Here is a 19,550-nt window from a genome sequence, read left to right as displayed (position 1 = left end):
ACCCAGTACAACCAAGCTGTTTCCTTTTAATTTAAATTTTGAGGAAAGCCTGATGGTGATCAAAATTGAATAAATTGAAGGAACAACTCCTAGGAATACACACGCACAGTCACACACATGCACAAACGATCATCTACCCACACCAACCCTCTCTCTCAAAGACACAGCTAGTGCAATGACAGAACGCAGCCTTTCACTGAAGTATATACAGCCTTCCTCCACCGCTCTCTGTCATTGGAGACTGCTAGCGTCGGTTCTGGCTGAGGGTTCCTATTCACCAAAGCACACTCCCTCGTTCTCCTGCGCTCGCCTCCCTGCCTCCCCCCACTTCCTGCATCCACTCGCCTTCCCCCTCCCTCCTCCTCCTCCTCTTCCTCATGCCCCTCCACATGAGCGTTGAGAAGTGGATACATTTTGGATGCAGCTTGTCAGGACTGCTGAGGCATTCAGTACAGCTCTAAATATGCAAGACAGAGGAGGCGCTTCGCCCCAGGGTGCTTCGGTACTGCTCTGACCTGCCTCGCATCATGAGGCTTTTGCTCCAAAATAGCCCGCTTCGCCTCCTCATTCAGTCCTAATTTCTACATAGCTGCTGTGGTGTGCGGGCCACTGAGCTGCCTCTCATACTTCTGAATATCAACAGACCTCAGCTTGGAGTAAAAGGAAAACCACAAAATTACAGAATATGAAATCAGAATCTTTTATTGGAGAAACATGCAAAATCTCACTCTAGGTTTTTTGATGGATTGTTAGAACTGGCAGAACTGGGCTTCTTGGTAAACTTTTATCAGGTAAGCAAGCAAGCAAGCAAGCAGAACGTGGATGATACTCCTACTCCAGACTCCTGTAAGCAGGATAAGGGTTCCCTTTTCTCTATGTGTACATGCAGGTGTGCACATGTGCTGTTTATGTTTTGTTTTTGCAGGGTCCAGATGTTTGGATCAGGTGGTTGGGTGGCTAAGCTGGGGGGCTGGTGCTCAGGGGTGTGCTGGCCATTCTGCTTTCTTGCATTCTTCTCAGGCTTTGAGAGCAGCCAGTTTCCCCAGCTTCCCCACCAGAATTGCATCGTCGGGAGCCTCAGTCTTCACATCCAATACCAGAGCATTCTGCAAAGATTGAAAAACCAAAAAGATGGTGTCATTGGGACCATGCCAGTAGCACCTGCCCTTGAGAGAAGGAGGGGCAAAAGCTTGGAGGAGGAACAGGCAGGGGCAATTTAGTGAACACAAGCGGTAAGGAGGGGCGTGTGCAGGAAGAGCAGCCCCTTGCATTGAAGCTAGTGTGAAAGCCCATGGGTTGCGGGGGCCACCAAATGCCTAAACCCCAACCATGGGTGAGACTGGACAGGCATGAGAGGGCTCCATCCTGAGCTTCAGGAGGGAAAGGAGAAGTCCTCTGTTTCAAGGCTTCCAACCTCCCTCGCGAGGTTTGTGTGGACCACCCTTCCCCAATGTGGTGCCCTCCAGATGTGTTGGACAGCAACCCCCATAAGTGGCCACACTGGCTGGGAAGTATGGGTAGTGGAGGCTGGTGGCTCTGATGTCAGTGGGGCAGTGAATCGCCTCCAGGTTTCAGTCAGAATCAGTCAGAACTCTAAAGGAGTTATCCAAGGTGAGCATGAGAGTTGCCTTCCAACAGTTCTGGAGGGCACCAGGTTGGGGAAGGCTGGTGAACATGGTTACCTTCGCATCCCTTTGGCTGACCCCATCTTCCTCTTGCTTCCCCCATATCACCTGCTAAAAGTTGAAAGATGCCCCCATCTCCACCAAGGCAGTGTTTGACCAGAAATGTATTCAGCCATATCCCATATGTATATTTAGGACTCCTTTCCCTCAGCTCCCACAGCTTAATTGAAGGGGGGGAAAACACAGTGAGGTTTACCTCTGACTGAACCTTTTAACCTTTAAAATACTTTTAATCACAGATCCAGTGAGACACCACGAGTGGAGAAATCCCCATTGACTTTCATTATGAAACTCAGAAGTAGGGATAAAAGGTGGATCTTGAACGCTAGGAATTATAGGAATTCCTAAAATGCTGCAAGAGAAACTTTCTGGTCTGTCTGTCTGTCTGTCTGGGTCTCCCCCCCCCCCATCTCTCTGTCAATTTTCATTCCTGAAGGCCTCCATCACCCCAACTCTTTGGACCTAAGCTGCAGAGACAACAGCAGGACAGATATATTCTTTCTACTAACTCCTCTCACTTCCCCTACTGGCCCATTTGCCAGTTGGAATTCTGTCTCTCTGCTTCTTTACCATGTTTTACCAAGGTTTTCTATCTTTTCACAGAGTTGCTGTGGGTGGCTCCAGGGCGTTAGCAGTAACCCTTGCACCTTCCCCTTCATTGCCTTTGAGGAGACATACTCTCCTGAGGATCAAATAAGTGGGTGCTTTGAAACAGCCCTTCTTCCATTTCTCTGGGAATGTGGTAGCCGTAGGGATGGACAAAAGTCACTTACCTGATCCTGAAGCTTACTTCACGGTGGGGGGGGAGGCGTTCCGTCCCTCCCCCTGAAATTCTGGGTGGGGGGAGGCGCCCCGTCCCTCCCCGCCAAAATTCTGGCTGGAGGGGAGCGCCCCGCCTCTCTGGCCGTGAAAGTTCTTCTCCTGCCTGGACGCAAATGGCGGCGGCCATAGCCGCCGCCGTTTGCGTCCCTAGCCTGCAGTCAGCCGTGATAGGCTACATAAATCTTTACATAGCCTCTCACGGCTGACTTTGGGAAAAAAAAAAAAAGCGTGTACGCAAATGGCGGCGCCCATGGGCGCTGCCATTTGCATTCCTTATTTTGGCACGGGTAGTATACGTAAATATTTACATAGGCTACCCGTGCCAAAATAAGGAACGCAAATGGCGGCGCCCATGGGCGCCGCCATTTGCGTACGCGCTTTTTTTTTTTTTTTCAAAGTCAGCCGTGGTAGGCTACGTAAAGATTTACGTAGCCTATCACGGTGTTTTTTGAAAATCTAGCCGTAATAGCCTACGTAACTCTTTACATAGCCTATCACGTTTGTTGTTTGTTTGTTGTTTTTACTTGGAAATGGCGGTGGCGGCAGCCGGTCAGAAGACCGGCCACCGCCGCTGCCGCCACCACCGCCAAACCGCCGCCGCACCGCCGCCAAACCGCTGCCGGGAGCCACCGCCGCCAGGGACATTCGCCGAAGGTAAGTCCCATCCCGGGGGGGGGTGGCGGGGGGGTGGCGGACCGTTTCTCCACCAATTTCGGGGGGCCGAATGCGTTGGCATTCGGGCTCCCGGAGATTCGTGGAGAAATTCTCTGACATCCCTAGGTAGCCGTGGCTGTGTTCTCCCATTTTCTTCTGGCTCTTCTAGAACTTCATAGCAGATGCCAAACATGCCTTTTCCTTCGTTCTTGGGAAGGAAGGGGCTCAGCAAAGCTGTAAGCACCTAAGTGTTCATTAAATCTGAAACTCCCTGATATCATTGCCAGGATTCTTCCCTTCATGATTCCTTTCCTTACTTCAACATACTTCTTCCCTGCCTTTGAACTCCCCTCCTGTTTGCCCCAATCCTCATCCTTTTTGTACCCTGAAAACTTTTGCACCCTGAAAACTAGGGCTGTGCACCACTTCGGCCCTAGGCCTGAACCCTGAGTCGAAGCGGGCTGCTTCAGGCCATTTTGTGCCCCCTCCGAGGTGAAGCGGTGGGGGCACGAAGCAGCCTGGAGCGGGTTGGCCATCAGTGTGCTTCGGCCCCCAGCCAAGCCCCCCCGCCCGGCACCCCCAGGTCCTTACCTGAGCTGCCTTCTCCTCGCCGCCACCTGTGCCACCATGCTGCCTCTACCGCTGCGCTGACTCCTGAGGCCTGGACGCATGGTGACTCTTCTTCAAGGAAGTCGCCATTTTTGAAATCTAGGCCTCAGGAGATGGCAGCACCAGCGGGGTGAGCAGCAGCAAAAGGGGGAGCAGCCTGCCGCCACAGCCCACTGCCCTCCGCCATCTCCTGTGGCCTGGAGGCGCGGCGACTCCTCTTACAGGGAGTTGCCATTTTAAAAATGGCGACTTCCTGCAAGAAGTCGCCACGTGTCCAGGCCACAGGAGGTGGCGGAGGCGGTGAAGACAGCAGCAGCAGCGTGCAGCGGTGAAGGCGGCGCAACGGAGAAAGTGGCAGCAGTGGCAGAGGAGACGGCAGCCCAGGTAAGGTTTCGTGGGGGCATCGGGGGAAACCACTTTGGGTTCAGGGCCGAGGCGGGTTGGGGGGGGCCCGAATCTGCCCACGCCGGATTGGGCCTGCCTCGGAAGCCATGAAGTGGCTTCCGAGTCAGATCGGGGGGTCCCTGCACAGCCCTACAGAAAACCCAATCTTTACTCTGCTACTCATATGGCCTTAGAACCCGCCCATAGAACCCACCCTAAAACCCACTCATCTACCACCCCGAAGTTCCTTGATTGTATCATAGCCACCTCCTTTGCCCCCCTCTATTATTATGCTGGACACACATGCATGCACGCATGCATGCACGCACACAGAAACTACACAGTGCATGTTTTACGTTTTAGCAAGTATATGTGAAATAATAACAGGGATCGCACATGTCTATGGTATTTGAGGGTCGTGTTAACCCAATAAAGTTCTCATGCAGTGCTTTTAAAATACTGCTTAACATTTCCTTTTGTTCTAATCCTCAATGAAATTCATATATTCTTTTCAAAATCCTTGTAGCTGGCTTCTGGACTCCTCCAATACCAAGGTGTCCATTTCCAATAACACTGATTGGTTCAAAGTTAAAGGAGTCCCTGCCTGTGCTGAGGGTGCATGAAAAAGGGACCACGTGCAGGACAGCCAGAAAATGCTCATCTGGGAGAGTTCGCTCAATCTCTGTGTTGGAGAGGGCACGGTGCATTCTGGATGAGGCGTGATAGCGTTCAGGGCGCTTTATGGGCAGGGCATCAGGGCAGGGCAGCCTTCCCCAAGCTGGTGCCCTCCAGACATGGTGGACTCCAACTCCCACAGCAAGCACAGCTGTGGGGGTTGCGATCCAGCACATCTGGAGGGCACCAGGCTGAAGAAGGCTGGGGTCGGGGACAACCTGGATGGATCCAGCCTGGCAGAAAGTGTTCTGCAGCCATGCCTGAGCCCCAGCGTAAGAAATCCAAGTAAGGAAGCAAGTTTCAGCAAACTGACCGTGTGTTTCCTGATTTTAGTATCACTGTCAGCATACTTGGACCCCATCATGTTTGGAAGATTCATCTGGTTCTCAGTCAGTGCACCTGCAATATGCAAACAGAGCAATAGATCTTTAGACTGGGCAGTCGGTGTGCGCTGTCGTTCATCCCTCCCATCTTGCTGAATGGCTAAAGCCAAATGGCTAATGAAATTACCAAGAACACACCCTCCTGTCCCTGCACCATGTTCAGGCAGCAGTAGCGTAGACTCAATCAGTTAGTTACTTATTATTACATGTATATCCTGGCTCTTGCAAGGAACCCAAAGCAGCTTTAATTGTCCTCCTCCTCTCCATTTTTATCTATGCCCCAACCTGCAATGGAGGGAAATGTTCTTGGTAATTGACCCACACCCCTATGCTAGAACTTTTCTACATGAGGTAGTTAATCACTGTACCTACTTTCCATTTCATGGCAGAATGGAGACCCAAGTTTTACACAAAGAGCTTTTCCTTTTCTGCTTTTCTAGGTGGAGCTGTGCTACAGCAGAATAGCACAGATGCACAAGTAGTTCCTTTGCTTTCAGAAATAATACCCCACTTTCCCTGCTCTAACCCCCCGCCCCCCATGAGTGTGCTCTTAAAAAACAGAAGCAAAACTGGAGGATCACGACATCCTCTAAAGAACCTGGCTGCAAACAACTGTGAATTAGGAATCAGAAGTGCATAATAAATCACTTGTGTGGAAAAGCTCAAATTACCTTTCATGAGAAGCCCACCAAAGCCCAGGCCATGTTCAGACACTTGGCCATTGCACTTGGCCTGGTCCCTGCTGGATCGTCCCAATCCAGCTGCAGGTGTGGGGATCATCTGTTTGAAAGTTCACCATACCCACAAATCTCCCTGCTTATGGAAAGCTAGTAGGTCAAGAGGTAGGAGATGGTTCTATATTATTCTGGTTCTTAGGAAAGGACTACCTTGTGAAAAAGGCAGGAGCAGAAATGTATGGGGGAAACTGGCTCATTTACCTATTTTTAATCTGGGGTTTTTCTAAAAAAAAAAAATCCCAGTATGTTGCAATATGTTGATCTTTCATTTTTATGAGGTTCCTTACCCACCCAGAACCCCTGTGGACAGGAAGTATTATAGAAGGTGTTTATATCTGAAAATGTAATCTAAGTCTAATCCAACTCACACAGCCATCTATAGAACACTGGAGATCAATTAGGGCGCAATGCAATCCTATGCATGTTTAGACAGGAAAAAGTCCTACAACTCCCAGCATTCCCCAGCCAGCCATGCACTCTAAGTGGCCATTTTCAAAGGATGTTCACAGACTGAGCCCATGTCAGTGTAGACGAAGCATGGCCATCCATGTTCCAGCTTAATTCACCCATTCCAAGACCTCTGAAGCCCACCCCACAGCCTAGAGGGGCATGGCAAGAAGCTGCTGGAGAAGCAGAATCGCAACCAGAAAAAAAAAAAACATCAGCAGGATGCCAGTTGCCTTGGCCAACAGGAAGCAACGACTAGGCTGAAGCCACCAGGAGCCGCGAGTCTGTTGCTGTCGTAGCAAAGGGGAGACAAGGTCTGGATGTCATACCCACATTTCGGTGTGTGTCTTTGGGCAGATGGGGGTTCTGAATATGGAGAGTTGCAGTCTGGGCTATTGTGTTCAGTCATATGGGTGAGCAGTTCCATAAGAACATAGGAAGAGCCATGCTTGCTGGATCAGACCTAGGGTCTCTCTAGTCCAGCATTCTCTTCACACAGTGGCCAACCTGCTGCCTGTACAAAGCCCAGTAGTAAAATGCAAGTGCTCAGCACCCTCCGGCTCATGTTTTCCAGTAGCTGGTATATAGAGGCATCCTACCTCAGATACTAGATATCAAGGATGTAACCATGCTGTCTAGTAGCCATTTATAGCCTTACTCTCCATTAATTGGTCTTGTTGTTGTTGTTGTTCAGTCGTGTCCGACTCTTCGTGACCCCATGGACCATAGCACGCCAGGCCTTCCTGTCCTGCGCTCTCTCCCGGAGCGTGCTCAAGTTCATATTCATTGCATCCGTGATGCTATCTAGCCATCTCATCCTCTGCTGTCCCCTTCTCCTTTGGCCTTCAGTCTTTCCCAGCATCAGGGTCTTTTCCAGGGAGTTTTCTCTTCGCATTAGGTGGCCAAAATATTGGAGCTTCAGCTTCATTATCTGTCCTTCCAATGAGCACTCAGGGTTGATTTCCTTTAGGATGGACTGATTTGACCTCCTTGCAGTCCAGGGCACTCGTAAGAGTCTTCTCCAGCACCACAGTTCGAAAGCATCAATTCTTCGGCGCTCAGCCTTCCTTATAGTCCAGCTCTCACAGCCATACGTTACTACTGGGAAAACCATAGCTTTGATTAGACGGACCTTTGTCGGCAAGGTGATGTCTCTGCTTCTTACTATGCTGTCTAGGTTGGCCATAGCTTTCCTCCCAAGGAGCAAGCGTCTTTTAATTTCATGGCTACAGTCACCGTCTGCGGTGATCTTGGAGCCCAAGAAAGTAAAATCTGTCACTGCTTCCATTTCTTCCCCTTCTCTATGCCAGGAAGTGATGGGGCCAGATGCCATGATCTTCATTTTTTTAATGTTGAGTTTCAAACCAGCTTTTGCACTCTCCTCTTTCACCCTCAACAAGAGGCTCTTGAGATCCTCTTCGCTTTCTGCCATTAGGGTGGTATCGTCTGCATATCGGAGGTTGTTGATAATTCTCCCAGCAATCTTAATTCCGACCTCTGATTCATCCAACCCGGCATTTCTCATGATGTACTCTGCATATAAGTTAAATAAGCAGGGTGACAATATGCAGCCTTGTCATACTCCTTTCCCAATTTTGAACCAATCGGTTGTTCCATGTCTGGTTCTTACTGTTGCTTCTTGACCCTCATACAGGTTTCTCAGGAGACAGGTAAGGTGGTCTGGTACTCCCATCACTTTAAGAATTTGCCACAGTTTGTTGTGATCCACACAATCAAAAGCTTTAGCGTAGTCAATGAAGCAGAAATAGACGTTTTTCTGGAATTCTCTTGCTTTCTCCATGATGCAGCGAATGTTGGCGATTTGATCTCTAGTTCCTCTGCCTCTTCGAAACCCAGCTTGTACTTCCGGTAGTTCTCGGTTCGCATACTGCTGAAGCCTAGCTTGTAGGATTTTGAGCATCACCTTGCTGGCATGTGAAATGAGCGCAACCTTTAAAGCTATCCAAATTGACATTTCATTTCATGAAAAATGTTTATCAGACTTCGAAGGCTCCCCTTTATCATTTCTGAGCTCAGTGCAAACGGGCTGAGAAAAAAGGGTGCATAAGCCCTAACTTGAAAGCCCCTTTCAAAGGCTGCAAATATGATGCAACAATTTTTCAGGCAAACAACTACAGGTGGAGGCTATGAACATGGGTGGATGAGAGCTGCCTTGCATTGCCAAGGCAACCCTCTAGCTTCTGGAATTGTGCACTTTCCCCAGCACAGCACTGAAAGGTAAGGGAACAACACTACATTGCTTAGAGAACTGGGCAATGCTCCATTCCCTTTCCACGCTGTGCTGGGACTGGAAACTGTGAGGAAGAGGCAGCTTGCTTCTCCTACCATGCTTCTTTTGTAGGTGAGTAGATGGCCACAGAAGAGCTGAAATTTAGGTACGTTTTGGGAAGATTTGGGGGGCATTTTGTATCAGCAACCTTTACTAACAAGCTGTTCAGTTCTCAGAGTGATCCCTGATTGGCTAGTAATTAGTTGAGGAAGCCTTGTCCTCACTCTGAAGGGCTTCATTTCCCTACAGTGAAATCAGCATATGCTTAAATTGTGTTGGTTACATAACATGGTGATGTCATCACATCCTGTACATGATCCCTAGTTGCCTGGGATCACTTCAGGAGGTGTGTGTGTGTGGGGGGGGATGACTGTGGAAGCAGCAGCAGAGAGAGAAAGTGATGGGGCAGGGAAGTGACTGCAGCAATTTGCAAACAGCCATGAAAAACCATAGGACTATGAGAACATTCAGCTCAGGGGCTCGCCTGGGCACACCTCTTGGTATAACTTCAGCATCTGATTGTAGCCAGTCACAAGCTGAACATAAGTCAGCAGTGTGATAAAGCTGCAAAAAAAGTGGGTTAATGCAATTTTAGGCTGCATTAATAGAACCACAGTTTCCATATCATGGGAAAATGTAACTGTTTCACTTTATTGTGCACTAGTCAGACCCCATCTGGAGTACAGTATCCAGTTCTGAGCACTGCATTTCAGGAAGGATGTAGACAGACAGATTGGAATGGATTCAAAGGAAGGCAGAAAGGTAGTCTGCAATGTGGAAAGCAAATTGTCCAAGGAAAGCTTGAAGGAATGGGGTACGTTTAGCCTGGAGAAGAGAAAACTGAGAGGGGATATGATAGCACACTTCAAACACCTGACGGGTTGTTACAAAGAAGGAGGCAAAAACTTCTGCTGCCCCAGAGGGCAGGACTAGTTCTGATGGGTATATCTTATAGGAAAGTAGATTTCAGTTGAACATTAGGAGAAACTTAATGATAATAGAAGTTTGACAATGAAACCAATTACGTAAAGGGCTCTTGGGGTCTTTCTCACAAGAGGTCTTCAAGCAGGTGGTGGACAGCCATCTATCGGGGATTTCCTGCATTGAGCAGGGAGTTGGACGAGTTGTCCCACAAGCCCCCCTCCAGTTCTAGGACCCCCTGATGCTAAATGGCACCCGTGAGAATGACCCTGCATGAGCTGGGGAACTCTGTGCCATCCCATAGTCAGGAAAAACTACTTTGCCTTGTGAGACCTTTTAATTTTGTTTTGCTAGAGTTAGACAACCAACATCACAGATGTTTACTTACTCTTGACTGCTGGCATGCAAATGGAACCTACAATGTTTTTCATATATTCTTTTAGTGGTGTGTCCTGCAACAACAAGAAACGGAGTCTTCATTGTGTTTGATACCCAAAGTAAATATAAAAGCAACACGGGATCATACTTTTTCAAGGCCATAATTTGGCAAATAACTCTTAAAACCTGAGGCTGTTTCAAAAGCAGTTGAACATATGAAGCTGCCTTATGCTAAGTTGCCCAACTGGTCCATCTAGACCACTCTATTCTGCTGGGTGGCACCTTTCCAGGGATGTCGATGTCTTTCTGAAGAGCACCTGAGCTAGAACCAGGAAACTTTGGCTCCCTGTACAGCTGCCCTGTATGGAGATTTACCAGAACTACAACTTGGATCCTCTTCCTGGCAGTGGACTGTTCTCAAGTTTCAGACTGGCCCTGCTCACCCTGGTTTGCCACTGGGCACTTCTAGACAGGAAGGACTGTAACATGCCTCCTCTTTGGGCTGGGGCCTTGCCTGATCAGCAAGATCACCCTGGCTCTGGTGTGTTCCTGTGCATCCCTTGATTCTAACTCTTGGATTGGTCCCTCGGCTAACACCCCCTGGCATAACTCTTGGCTCCCCTCTGACAGCTATAGCTCATCCCTGATGAATTCCCAGCCCTACTCTCCAAGATCTTTTTTAACTGGAGATACCAGAGACTGAAGCTGGAACCTTCTATATACAAGGCATGTATACAATGCACCATGCCCAATAAAATATGAAGTTGCCATATACTAAGAGAGACCATTATTTGTTCCAGCCCAGTGTCATCTCCTAGGACTGGCAGCAGCTCTCCAGTGTCTCTTTCCCAGCACTTGCTAACTGAGATCCTTTCAACAGTGGAGATGCTTGAGCCTTTTTCATGCAAGGGACATCTTTGATCACTGAGCTATCATTGGTGGTGCAGGATAGGAGTGAAGATTACAAGAAAACAACTCACAATTACTGCAATGCGTGCAGGTGGGCAAATCCTTCAGTCACTCTAAAGGAGCTCTTAAGATCATGGGAACATAGGAAGCTGCCTTATACTGAGCCATTCCATTGGTCCATCTAGGCCAGTATCATCGACACTGACTGGCAGCAACAGCTGTCCAGGGTTTCTCCAGGCAGGATTCTTTCCTACCCCAACCTGGAGTTGCTGCTGGGGATTGAACCTGGGGCCTTCCGCATGCCAAGCAGGGGCTCCACCACTGAGTGTTAGGCCACAATCCACTCTGACCTGCCCTCTTTCATGCTGCTGGTACTTGCACTGGGGCATGTGTCACTCTATTTGCCCTAATACTTCCAGAAGAATTTCCTGTCTCCAGATTATGAATTCTCCACTCAGCTATAGCCAAAGCTAGCACAAAATCATCATTGTAATGTCTTACCAAGAATTTCAGTTTAGAGTGTCCTTTTTCTGTTTTAAATAACATGATAGGAGAAAGTAAAAGAAAAAAGAAAGAAAGAAAGAAAGAAAGAAAGAAAGAAAGAAAGAATCCAGGGTTTTAAAGGACAAGAAGGACAAGAACTGGTAACTGGAAGTCCTCCAACATGATGAGTCTCCTTGAAATGAATAGCAGCTGTGCAAGAACATGGAGGATTGTGTCCACAGTTGTTGCACACATCTGGATGTCTTACCCTTGTGAGAATGAGACCAAAGTTCAGTGTGTGTTCTTGAATATCCTAAGACAAACTTAAACTTACATCGAAGTCGTCAACTGATGGAGAAGTCACATCTATATCTGTTGTCCTGCAAAATAAGGAAGAGGAAAATGAGGATGAGGAGGAAGAGGAAGAAGAGGGTTAATAGCTCACAGGCACATATCAGTCTCTCCACCAACATCACCCTGATCTCCTTGGCCTGCTTTGTCTTACAAACTGTATTTTGTTAGTCTTCCTAGTCAAGTTGATATTCTCCACTAAGGCTTTCTCCTCATGACTCTCCTCCCTTCAAATCCTTCCTCAAAGCCCAACTTGTCCATTAAGTCTGTGGAGGCTGGTGGCTCTGATGTCAGTGGTGCAGTGAATCTGCCCCAGGTTTCAGTCAGAACCAGTCAGAACTCTAAAGTAGCTATCCAAGGTGTGTCACACCTTGGATAGCTCCTTTAGAGTTCTGACTGAAACTTGGAGTGGATTCAGTGCCCCACTGACATCGGAGCCACCAGCCTCTGCTGCATGAAGTCTTAAGCTTAACCTCTTAGTCTTCATCCCCAAGTGAGTGGAATCCTAAGGATGGCCAACTCCACTTTGCCATATTCATCTTCTGGACCTGGGAGGGAAATACTACAAAATGTGACCTCTCTCTGACAAATCAGCATGAACACAGAAGAGTGGAGCAGAGCAAAGAAGGGAAGAGCAGAGCAGGGAAGGGAAGAGCAGAGCAGAGCAGGGAAGCACCACTTGCCCCGTGAATGAGGATTCTGGCCAATGCAGGCTTTAAGTCCACACAAGCAGCTAGAATTCTCAACAAAGGTTAATGTAAAGTGATATGGGGAGAGAACGTGCAATTTAATCTTCAGAGAAAACAGCTGGGAATTTTCAAGGGAAGCCAAAAGTATTGTAGCTGGACTATTTCTCAGACATGTGCCTCACAACCCAACAACAAGGCTTTGAACCCCATATATGAAAACAGCCATAGAAGAAACCCAGGTTTCTGAACAAGATGGCCAGAATTGTCAGTCCAGTACCTGCCCTCTCCCGATTCTGTGGAGACTTGCAGCTTTTCATCTTCCACTGAAAAGTCAACATCCCATTTCTGGACCTGCCATTGGACAACAAAAGGGAGCTCCAGTGAGCAAATTATCCTCCAAAGTGATTCAAGACTCAGTGACATGATAATTTTCCCCCCTGCAGTGGTAACATGCCCCTTCATGGATCACTGCCTTGTTGTGGCGAAGGGGCTTGAGTAACTCAGTGAAGCCATAAGCTATGCCGTGCAGCGCCACCCAAGTCGGACAGGTCATGGCAGAGAGTTCTGACCAAATGTGGTCCACTGGAGAAGGAAATGGCAACCCACTCCAGTATTCTTGCCAAGAAAACCCCATGGAACGTATCACAAGGCTAAAAGAGATGATGCCAGAAGATGAGCCCCTCAGGTCGGAAGGTGTCCAATATACTACTGGGGAAGAGCAGAGGGTATTTCCAAGTATCGCCAGAAAGAGTGAAGCGGCTGGGCCAAACCCGAAAGGACACTCAGCTGTGGATGTGTCTGGTGGTGAAAAGAAAATCCAATGCGGTAAAGAACAATGTTGTTTAGGAACCTGGAATGTAAGATCAATGAATCAAGGCAAGCTGGAGGTGGTCAAACGTGAGATGGCAAGATTGAACATCGACATCTTGGGAATCAGCAAACTAAAATGGACAGGAATGGGCGAATTTAATTCAGGTGACCATCATATCTACCACTGTGGGCAAGAATCCCTTAGAAGAAATGGAGTAGCACTCCTAGTCAACAAAAGGGTGGGAAAAGCAGTACTGGGGTACAATCTCAAAAACGATAGAATGATCTCAGTACAAATCCAAGGCAAACCATTCAACATCACAGTAATTCAAGTCTGTGCCCCAACCGCTGAGGCTGAAGAAGCTGAGGTTGATTGATTCTATGAAGACCTACAACACCTTCTAGAACGAACACCAAAAAAGATGTCCTCTTCATCCTAGGGGATTGGAATGCTAAAGTAGGAAGTCAAGAAATCACCAGGGTAACAGGCAAGCATGGCCTTGGTGTACAAAATGAAGTAGGACAAAGGCTAATAGAGTTTTGCCAAGAGAACACGCTGATCATAGCAAACACTCTTTTCCAACAGCACAAGAGGCGACTCTACAAATGGACATCACCAGATGGTCAGTATCGAAATCAGATTGATTATGTCCTTTGCAGCCAAAGATGGAGAAGCTCTATACAGTCAGTAAAAACAAGACCTGGAGCTGACTGTGGCTCAGATCATGAGCTGCTTCTTGCAAAATTTCGGCTGAAATTGAAGAACGTAGGGAAAACCACTAAACCATTCAGGTATGATCTAAATCATATCCCTTATGAATATACAGTGGAGGTGAGGAATAGATTTCAGGGATTAGACCTGATAGACAGAGTGCCTGAGGAACTATGAATGGAGGTCTGTAACATTGTTCAGGAGGCAGCAACTCAATCCATCCCAAAGAAAAAGAAATGCAAGAAAGCCAAGTGGCTGTCTGATGAGGCTTTACAAGGAGCTGAGGAAAGAAGGGAAGCGAAAAGCAAGGGAGAAAGGGGAAGATATACCCAACTGAATGCAGAGTTCCAGAGGATAGCAAGGAGAGACAAGAACGCCTTTTAAAATGAATAATGCAAAGAAATAGAAGAAAACAACAGAATGGGAAAGACTAGAGATCTTTTCAAGAAAATCGGAGATCTCAAGGGAACATTTTGTGCAAAGACGGGCATGATAAAGGACAAAGAAGGCAGGGACCTAACAGAAGCAGATGAGATTAAGAAGAGGTGGCAAGAATACACAGAAGAACTATACAGGAAAGATCTGAATGTCCCTGATAGCCATGATAGTGCGGTCACTGAACTTGAGCCGGACATCCTCGAGAGTGAAGTCAAGTGGGCCTTAGGAAGCATGAGTAACAACAAAGCTAGCGGAGATGACAGTATTCCAGCTGAGCTATTTAAGATCCTAAAAGACGATGCTGTTAAAGTGCTGCACTCAATATGCCAACAAATTTGGCACACTCAACAGTGGCGTGGCCACAAGACTGGAAAAGATCAGTTTACATTCCAATTCCAAAGAAGGGCAACGCCAAAGAGTGTTCAAACTACCGTACAATTGCGCTCATTTCACATGCGAGCAAGGTGATGCTCAAAATCCTACAAGCTAGGCTTCAGCAGTATGCGAACCGACAACTACCGGAAGTACAAGCTGGGTTTCAAAGAGGCAGAGGAACTAGAGATCAAATCACCAACATTTGCTGGATCATGGAGAAAGCAAGAGAATTCCAGAAAAACGTCTATTTCTGCTTCATTGACTACGCTAAAGCCTTTGATTGTGTGGATTACAACAAACTGTGGCAAATTCTGAAAGAGATGGGGGTACCAGACCACCTTACCTGTCTCCTGAGAAACCTGTACGAGGGCCAAGAAGCAACAGTAAGAACCGGACATGGAACAACCGATTGGTTCAAAATTGGGAAAGCAGTACGACAAGGCTGCATATTGTCGCCCTGCTTATTTAACTTATTTGCAGAGTACATCATGAGAAACGCCGGGTTGGATGAATCAGAGGTCGGAATTAAGATTGCCGGGAGAATTATCAACAGCCTCAGATACACAGATGATACCACCCTAATGGCAGAAAGTGAAGAGGATCTCAAGAGCCTCTTGTTGAGGGTGAAAGAGGAGAGTGCAAAAGCTGGTTTGAAACTCAACATTAAAAAAACAAAGATCATGGCATCTGGCCCCATCACTTCCTGGCATATGGAAGGGGAAGAAATGGAAGCAGTGACAGATTTTATTTTCTTGGGCTCCAAGATCACCGCAGACAGTGACTGTAGCCATGAAATCAGAAGACGCTTGCTCCTTGGGAGGAAAGCTATGGCAAACTTACACAGCATAGTAAGAAGCAGAGACATCACCTTGCCAACAAAGGTTCGTATAATCAAAGCTATGGTTTTCCCAGTAGTAACGTATGGCTGTGAGAGCTGGACTATAAGGAAGGCTGAGCGTTGAAGAATTGATGCTTTCGAATTGTGGTGCTGGAGAAGACTCTTATGAGTCCCCTGGACTGCAAGGAGGTCAAATCAGTCCATCCTAAAGGAAATCAACCCTCATTGGAAGGACAGATACTGAAGCTGAAGCTCAAATATTTTGGCCACCTAATGCGAAGAGAAAACTCTCTGGAAAAGACCCTGATGCTGGGAAAGATTGAAGGCAAACGGAGAAGGAGACGGCAGAGGATGAGATGGCTAGATAGCATCACTGATGCAATCAGTATGAACTTGAGCACGCTCCGGGAGAGAGCACAGGATAGGAAGGCCTGGCGTACTATGGTCCATGGGGTCACGAAGAGTCGGACACGACTGAACGACTGAACAAGTGGTAACATGAGTTGCCATTTTCCTGGGTTTTGTTGTATACCAACTTAAAACTGGAATGCAGTGTAACCTGCATGGATTTGAAACTGTGAATGCCAGATTTCAAAGCTTTTCAAGTTTAGCACACTGTGGGGAATAGAATGAAAAGGGGATGAGGGTGAAGAGCTCTTCCACTCATCCCTGCCATCACTGAAGAAATTGTCATGGGCAGAATAAGGTATGGGATTAGGCCTCCTTTTCATGCCCTGCTGCCTATAGCCCCAAACCACATCCAGGCCCTGAGAAGATGGTACAGAAATGCCCCTCCATCCCCCAGCCAGAGGCTGTATTTGGAACAGGAGAGGGGGAGGCAATGTTCTCCACTGCCTCCTTACTTTCTCCCCTGCCTTCCGAACCCAGCTGTTGTTGGGGTTGGAGGTAGGAACACATGAAATTCCTCCCCAGGCATGTGTTTCCAAACTGAAAGGCTGATATCATTCCAAACCTCACACAGTCAGTCAGTCTCCAAAGTGTGCATTACATCCCTCAAGGTCTTTGCAGCTTTTCTTGTTGCTGTTTCTGAGATTTATCACCTTTGATTCTCTCTAGGACTATCAGGGTGTTGTGGTGTCCCAAAACAAGCGCATGAATAGCTTCAGTATTGGCATTCCAATGTGTCCCTGACAGGGGTTTTGTGCTTCTTTAGTAGTGAATCTCTAAGAATCTTCCCATTACTGGCTGATGTACAGGAACTCATATAATTCTTGGACAAATCCCAAAATGAAGATGTTTCAGTGCAACAATCCATGGCACCTTTACCAACAAGGCTGAGCAAGTATACGCTGTGTACCACATGATATGTTACCAACCAAAGCATAGCACTCTTTTACCTTTGCCTGTATCCCTGAAGACGTACCACTCACATTACTGCCAATGTCATAGCCTTGGCAACAACAAAGACCCATGTCTATCCCCTTTTAGGTGGGAAAATTGACTAGCTACAAATCACCTTTCTTCCCTGTGTGGATAGTGATGCTTATTGAAGTCATGAAATGTTTAACTGCTCTACTGTGTAGCATCAAGCAAGATGGCAGTCAGCTGATCTCAGTGTGAGACATCTGGCACAGAATCAACAGACCCTGAATAATACACCGCATCCTTGATCTCATCAACAAGGGCTGAGCAATGCAAGGAGCCAGCAATGCAATAACATATAGGAAATATTCTTTGATAAGATCTAAGCCTTACTGCCAAAGGGCATTTTCACACATTGCACTTTAAAGGCATGTCTCCCCTAAAAAAAAGAAAGAAAGGCTTTATTCATTACATTCCTCCAAGGAGCTCAAGGTGCCATAGCTACATGGATTTCCCTTCCATGCTATCCTCACTGCACTCACCCTGTGAGGAAGATAAGGCTGAAAGAGAGTGACTGGCCCCAAGTCATCTAGTGAGCTTAGTGGCTCAGCTGGCAAACTGAGGGCCTAAAAATATGAGGGCTTAAGGCCTTATGAGCCAAATGGTTAATCTGGCTCTGAGGTTGAACAAGTACCAGAAGCTCAGCCCCCCTCTCTTGCCTCAAAGGTTGTCACTAGGAACTTCTCCCTCATTGGCAGTGGCCAAAGGGCCACACTGGGAAAGACCAAGGGTGAGCACAGGAGATGCTGCTTTAATAATGCTAGTACCATATGGGCACCATATTGTTATTTCTGTTCCTGTACTACATTTGAGTGAGATTTTATTGTGGGAATCTTCTGTAGGTCGCTTTTATAAAAATGAGAGCTGAGATTCTCAGGAATCTGACTTCTTCGCTCAATCAGAATCACAGAACATCCACAGCCTGCCTGCATGTATTTAAGTCACAGTTCTGCAGGAGGAGGAGTGTTTTTTGCTCAGGTTCCATCCACTGCTGTGGGGCTTGACGAATCATGTCCTAAATCTGGAATTCTGCATTTATGCATGTTTGTAATAGGCAGTGGTTCCAACCCTGCTGTGACCCATTCAAGATCAATGTGCAAGAGGAGCATCTGTAGGGAGTGGACCCCAGAGCAGAACATGTGCAATGTATATTCCCTGACTCAGAAGTGAAAAGGAATTCCGCTTCTATCCAAAATCCATCATGTTTTACAAAATCCTAACACACTTCGGAAATATGCTGTCTGCATTTAAAACAAACAAATCCTTTTGCTTCATGTCCTGAAGTTATTTCTGATGCCAACAGCTGAACAATTCACATGTGTGCGTGCACACACACACACCAGAAAGCTAAATCATGCCATCCATCAAAAACTCACACACAATTCACAAGTCAAATTTTTAAATCCAAAATTTCTGAATGCATATTTGAAATGGATGAAGAAAGCATAGTTGTCTCCCTACATTGTACATGGGTTCCACCCATGTTTAGCTGGGTTAGCTGGGGCAGGGGGGACACAGGAAGACGGTGAGTGAATCATGTCAAGACTTGTTAGCCTCTGGAAAAGAGAAATATATTATATGTACCATGTTCATGGTAAGGAGATGTTCACCATCCGGAACTGATGAGAAGACTACTGTGGAATGGATGACTAAGTAGCTTTCCTCTGGTCCCAAGGAATATGTGGGAGGTTCTGAAGGTCTTATTTCAGCCTTTACTTCTTTTGAGGAGGGCAGCATACCTGCAAGCTGTGGAAGAGCAGAATGCAATTAAAACCAGCAATATAAGGAAGCAGACAAACAAAACTTCTTGCAAGTACTCTTGTTCTTGGTCTCCTAAGCTCCATTTCTCCTCCTCTAAGCACTCATTTATTACTGCTGCCAATCTCATCTTTGCCAAAGCCCATTGCTTAAAAAGAAGATAGATGAGAAACAATGGAAGAATAATGCAAAGTACTTCTGAATATGTACCAAGTGCCATGCTCTCACCACCAACCAACTGTCACCTGCCCCAACACATTTGCATTCCAGGGCTGAAGGGGACCAGAGCAACTCTTAGAGCTTCTCATTTTAAAAAACAAAACACTGCCCCCTTCATCCTGGACTGCATTCTGAGAACATGACCCACATTTCATTTCTGAAATTTTATTAACCTCATATTTCATGGCTGTGCTTTTGTACTGTTCCCTGACAATAGGTATTCTGTACCAGACCCCGGTTTTGTCGCTGGATAAAATTAAGACTGCTGCCTGATTAATAAACACTTGGTCCTTTCTTATATCGGTCCTAATGATATGAATGACAACCGATTAAGCAATACATTAAACTTCTATAAATATACATTTGATTCAGAACAATCATTCTGAAGATAAATGAGAAAATGCTTCCTTTATTTGTGGAACATTGACATTAACAAGCTGTCATTATTCCCTCAAAATAAGAGTTCTGCAATGTTTAGGTGTCATTCTGCAACCAGGATTGGGACAGTTTTGCTGATGCATATGCCCCTCCAGTCCATACAGTTTTTAACACGTATAAGTGATAAGGCTCTCGATGGCTACTCGTCACGAAGGCTATATG

General features: G+C 46.9%; 1 protein-coding gene across 1 annotated transcript in view; it reads right to left on the bottom strand.

The window, feature by feature from the left end:
* Positions 1-678: 678 nt before the first annotated feature.
* LOC146349075 (BPI fold-containing family B member 6-like) overlaps positions 679-19,550 on the bottom strand; it is a 39,011-nt gene continuing 20,139 nt past the window's right edge. Inside the window, exons 10-15 of the mRNA XM_084851825.1 lie at positions 18,558-18,719; positions 12,695-12,768; positions 11,712-11,757; positions 9,996-10,059; positions 5,143-5,228; positions 679-1,106 (exon numbers count right to left, since the gene is read on the bottom strand). Coding sequence (XP_084707951.1) covers positions 1,017-1,106; positions 5,143-5,228; positions 9,996-10,059; positions 11,712-11,757; positions 12,695-12,768; positions 18,558-18,719 — 522 coding nt within the window. The 3' untranslated portion in view covers positions 679-1,016. The remainder of the gene's footprint in view (positions 1,107-5,142; positions 5,229-9,995; positions 10,060-11,711; positions 11,758-12,694; positions 12,769-18,557; positions 18,720-19,550) is intronic.

Source organism: Heloderma suspectum, chromosome 4 (genome assembly GCF_057233095.1).
Source record: "Heloderma suspectum isolate Gila_16-S chromosome 4, 16-S_ref, whole genome shotgun sequence".
NCBI classification, from domain to species: Eukaryota; Metazoa; Chordata; class Lepidosauria; order Squamata; family Helodermatidae; genus Heloderma; species Heloderma suspectum.
Note: the sequence above shows the minus strand (reverse complement) of the source record. Positions and strands in the feature narration are given on the sequence as shown.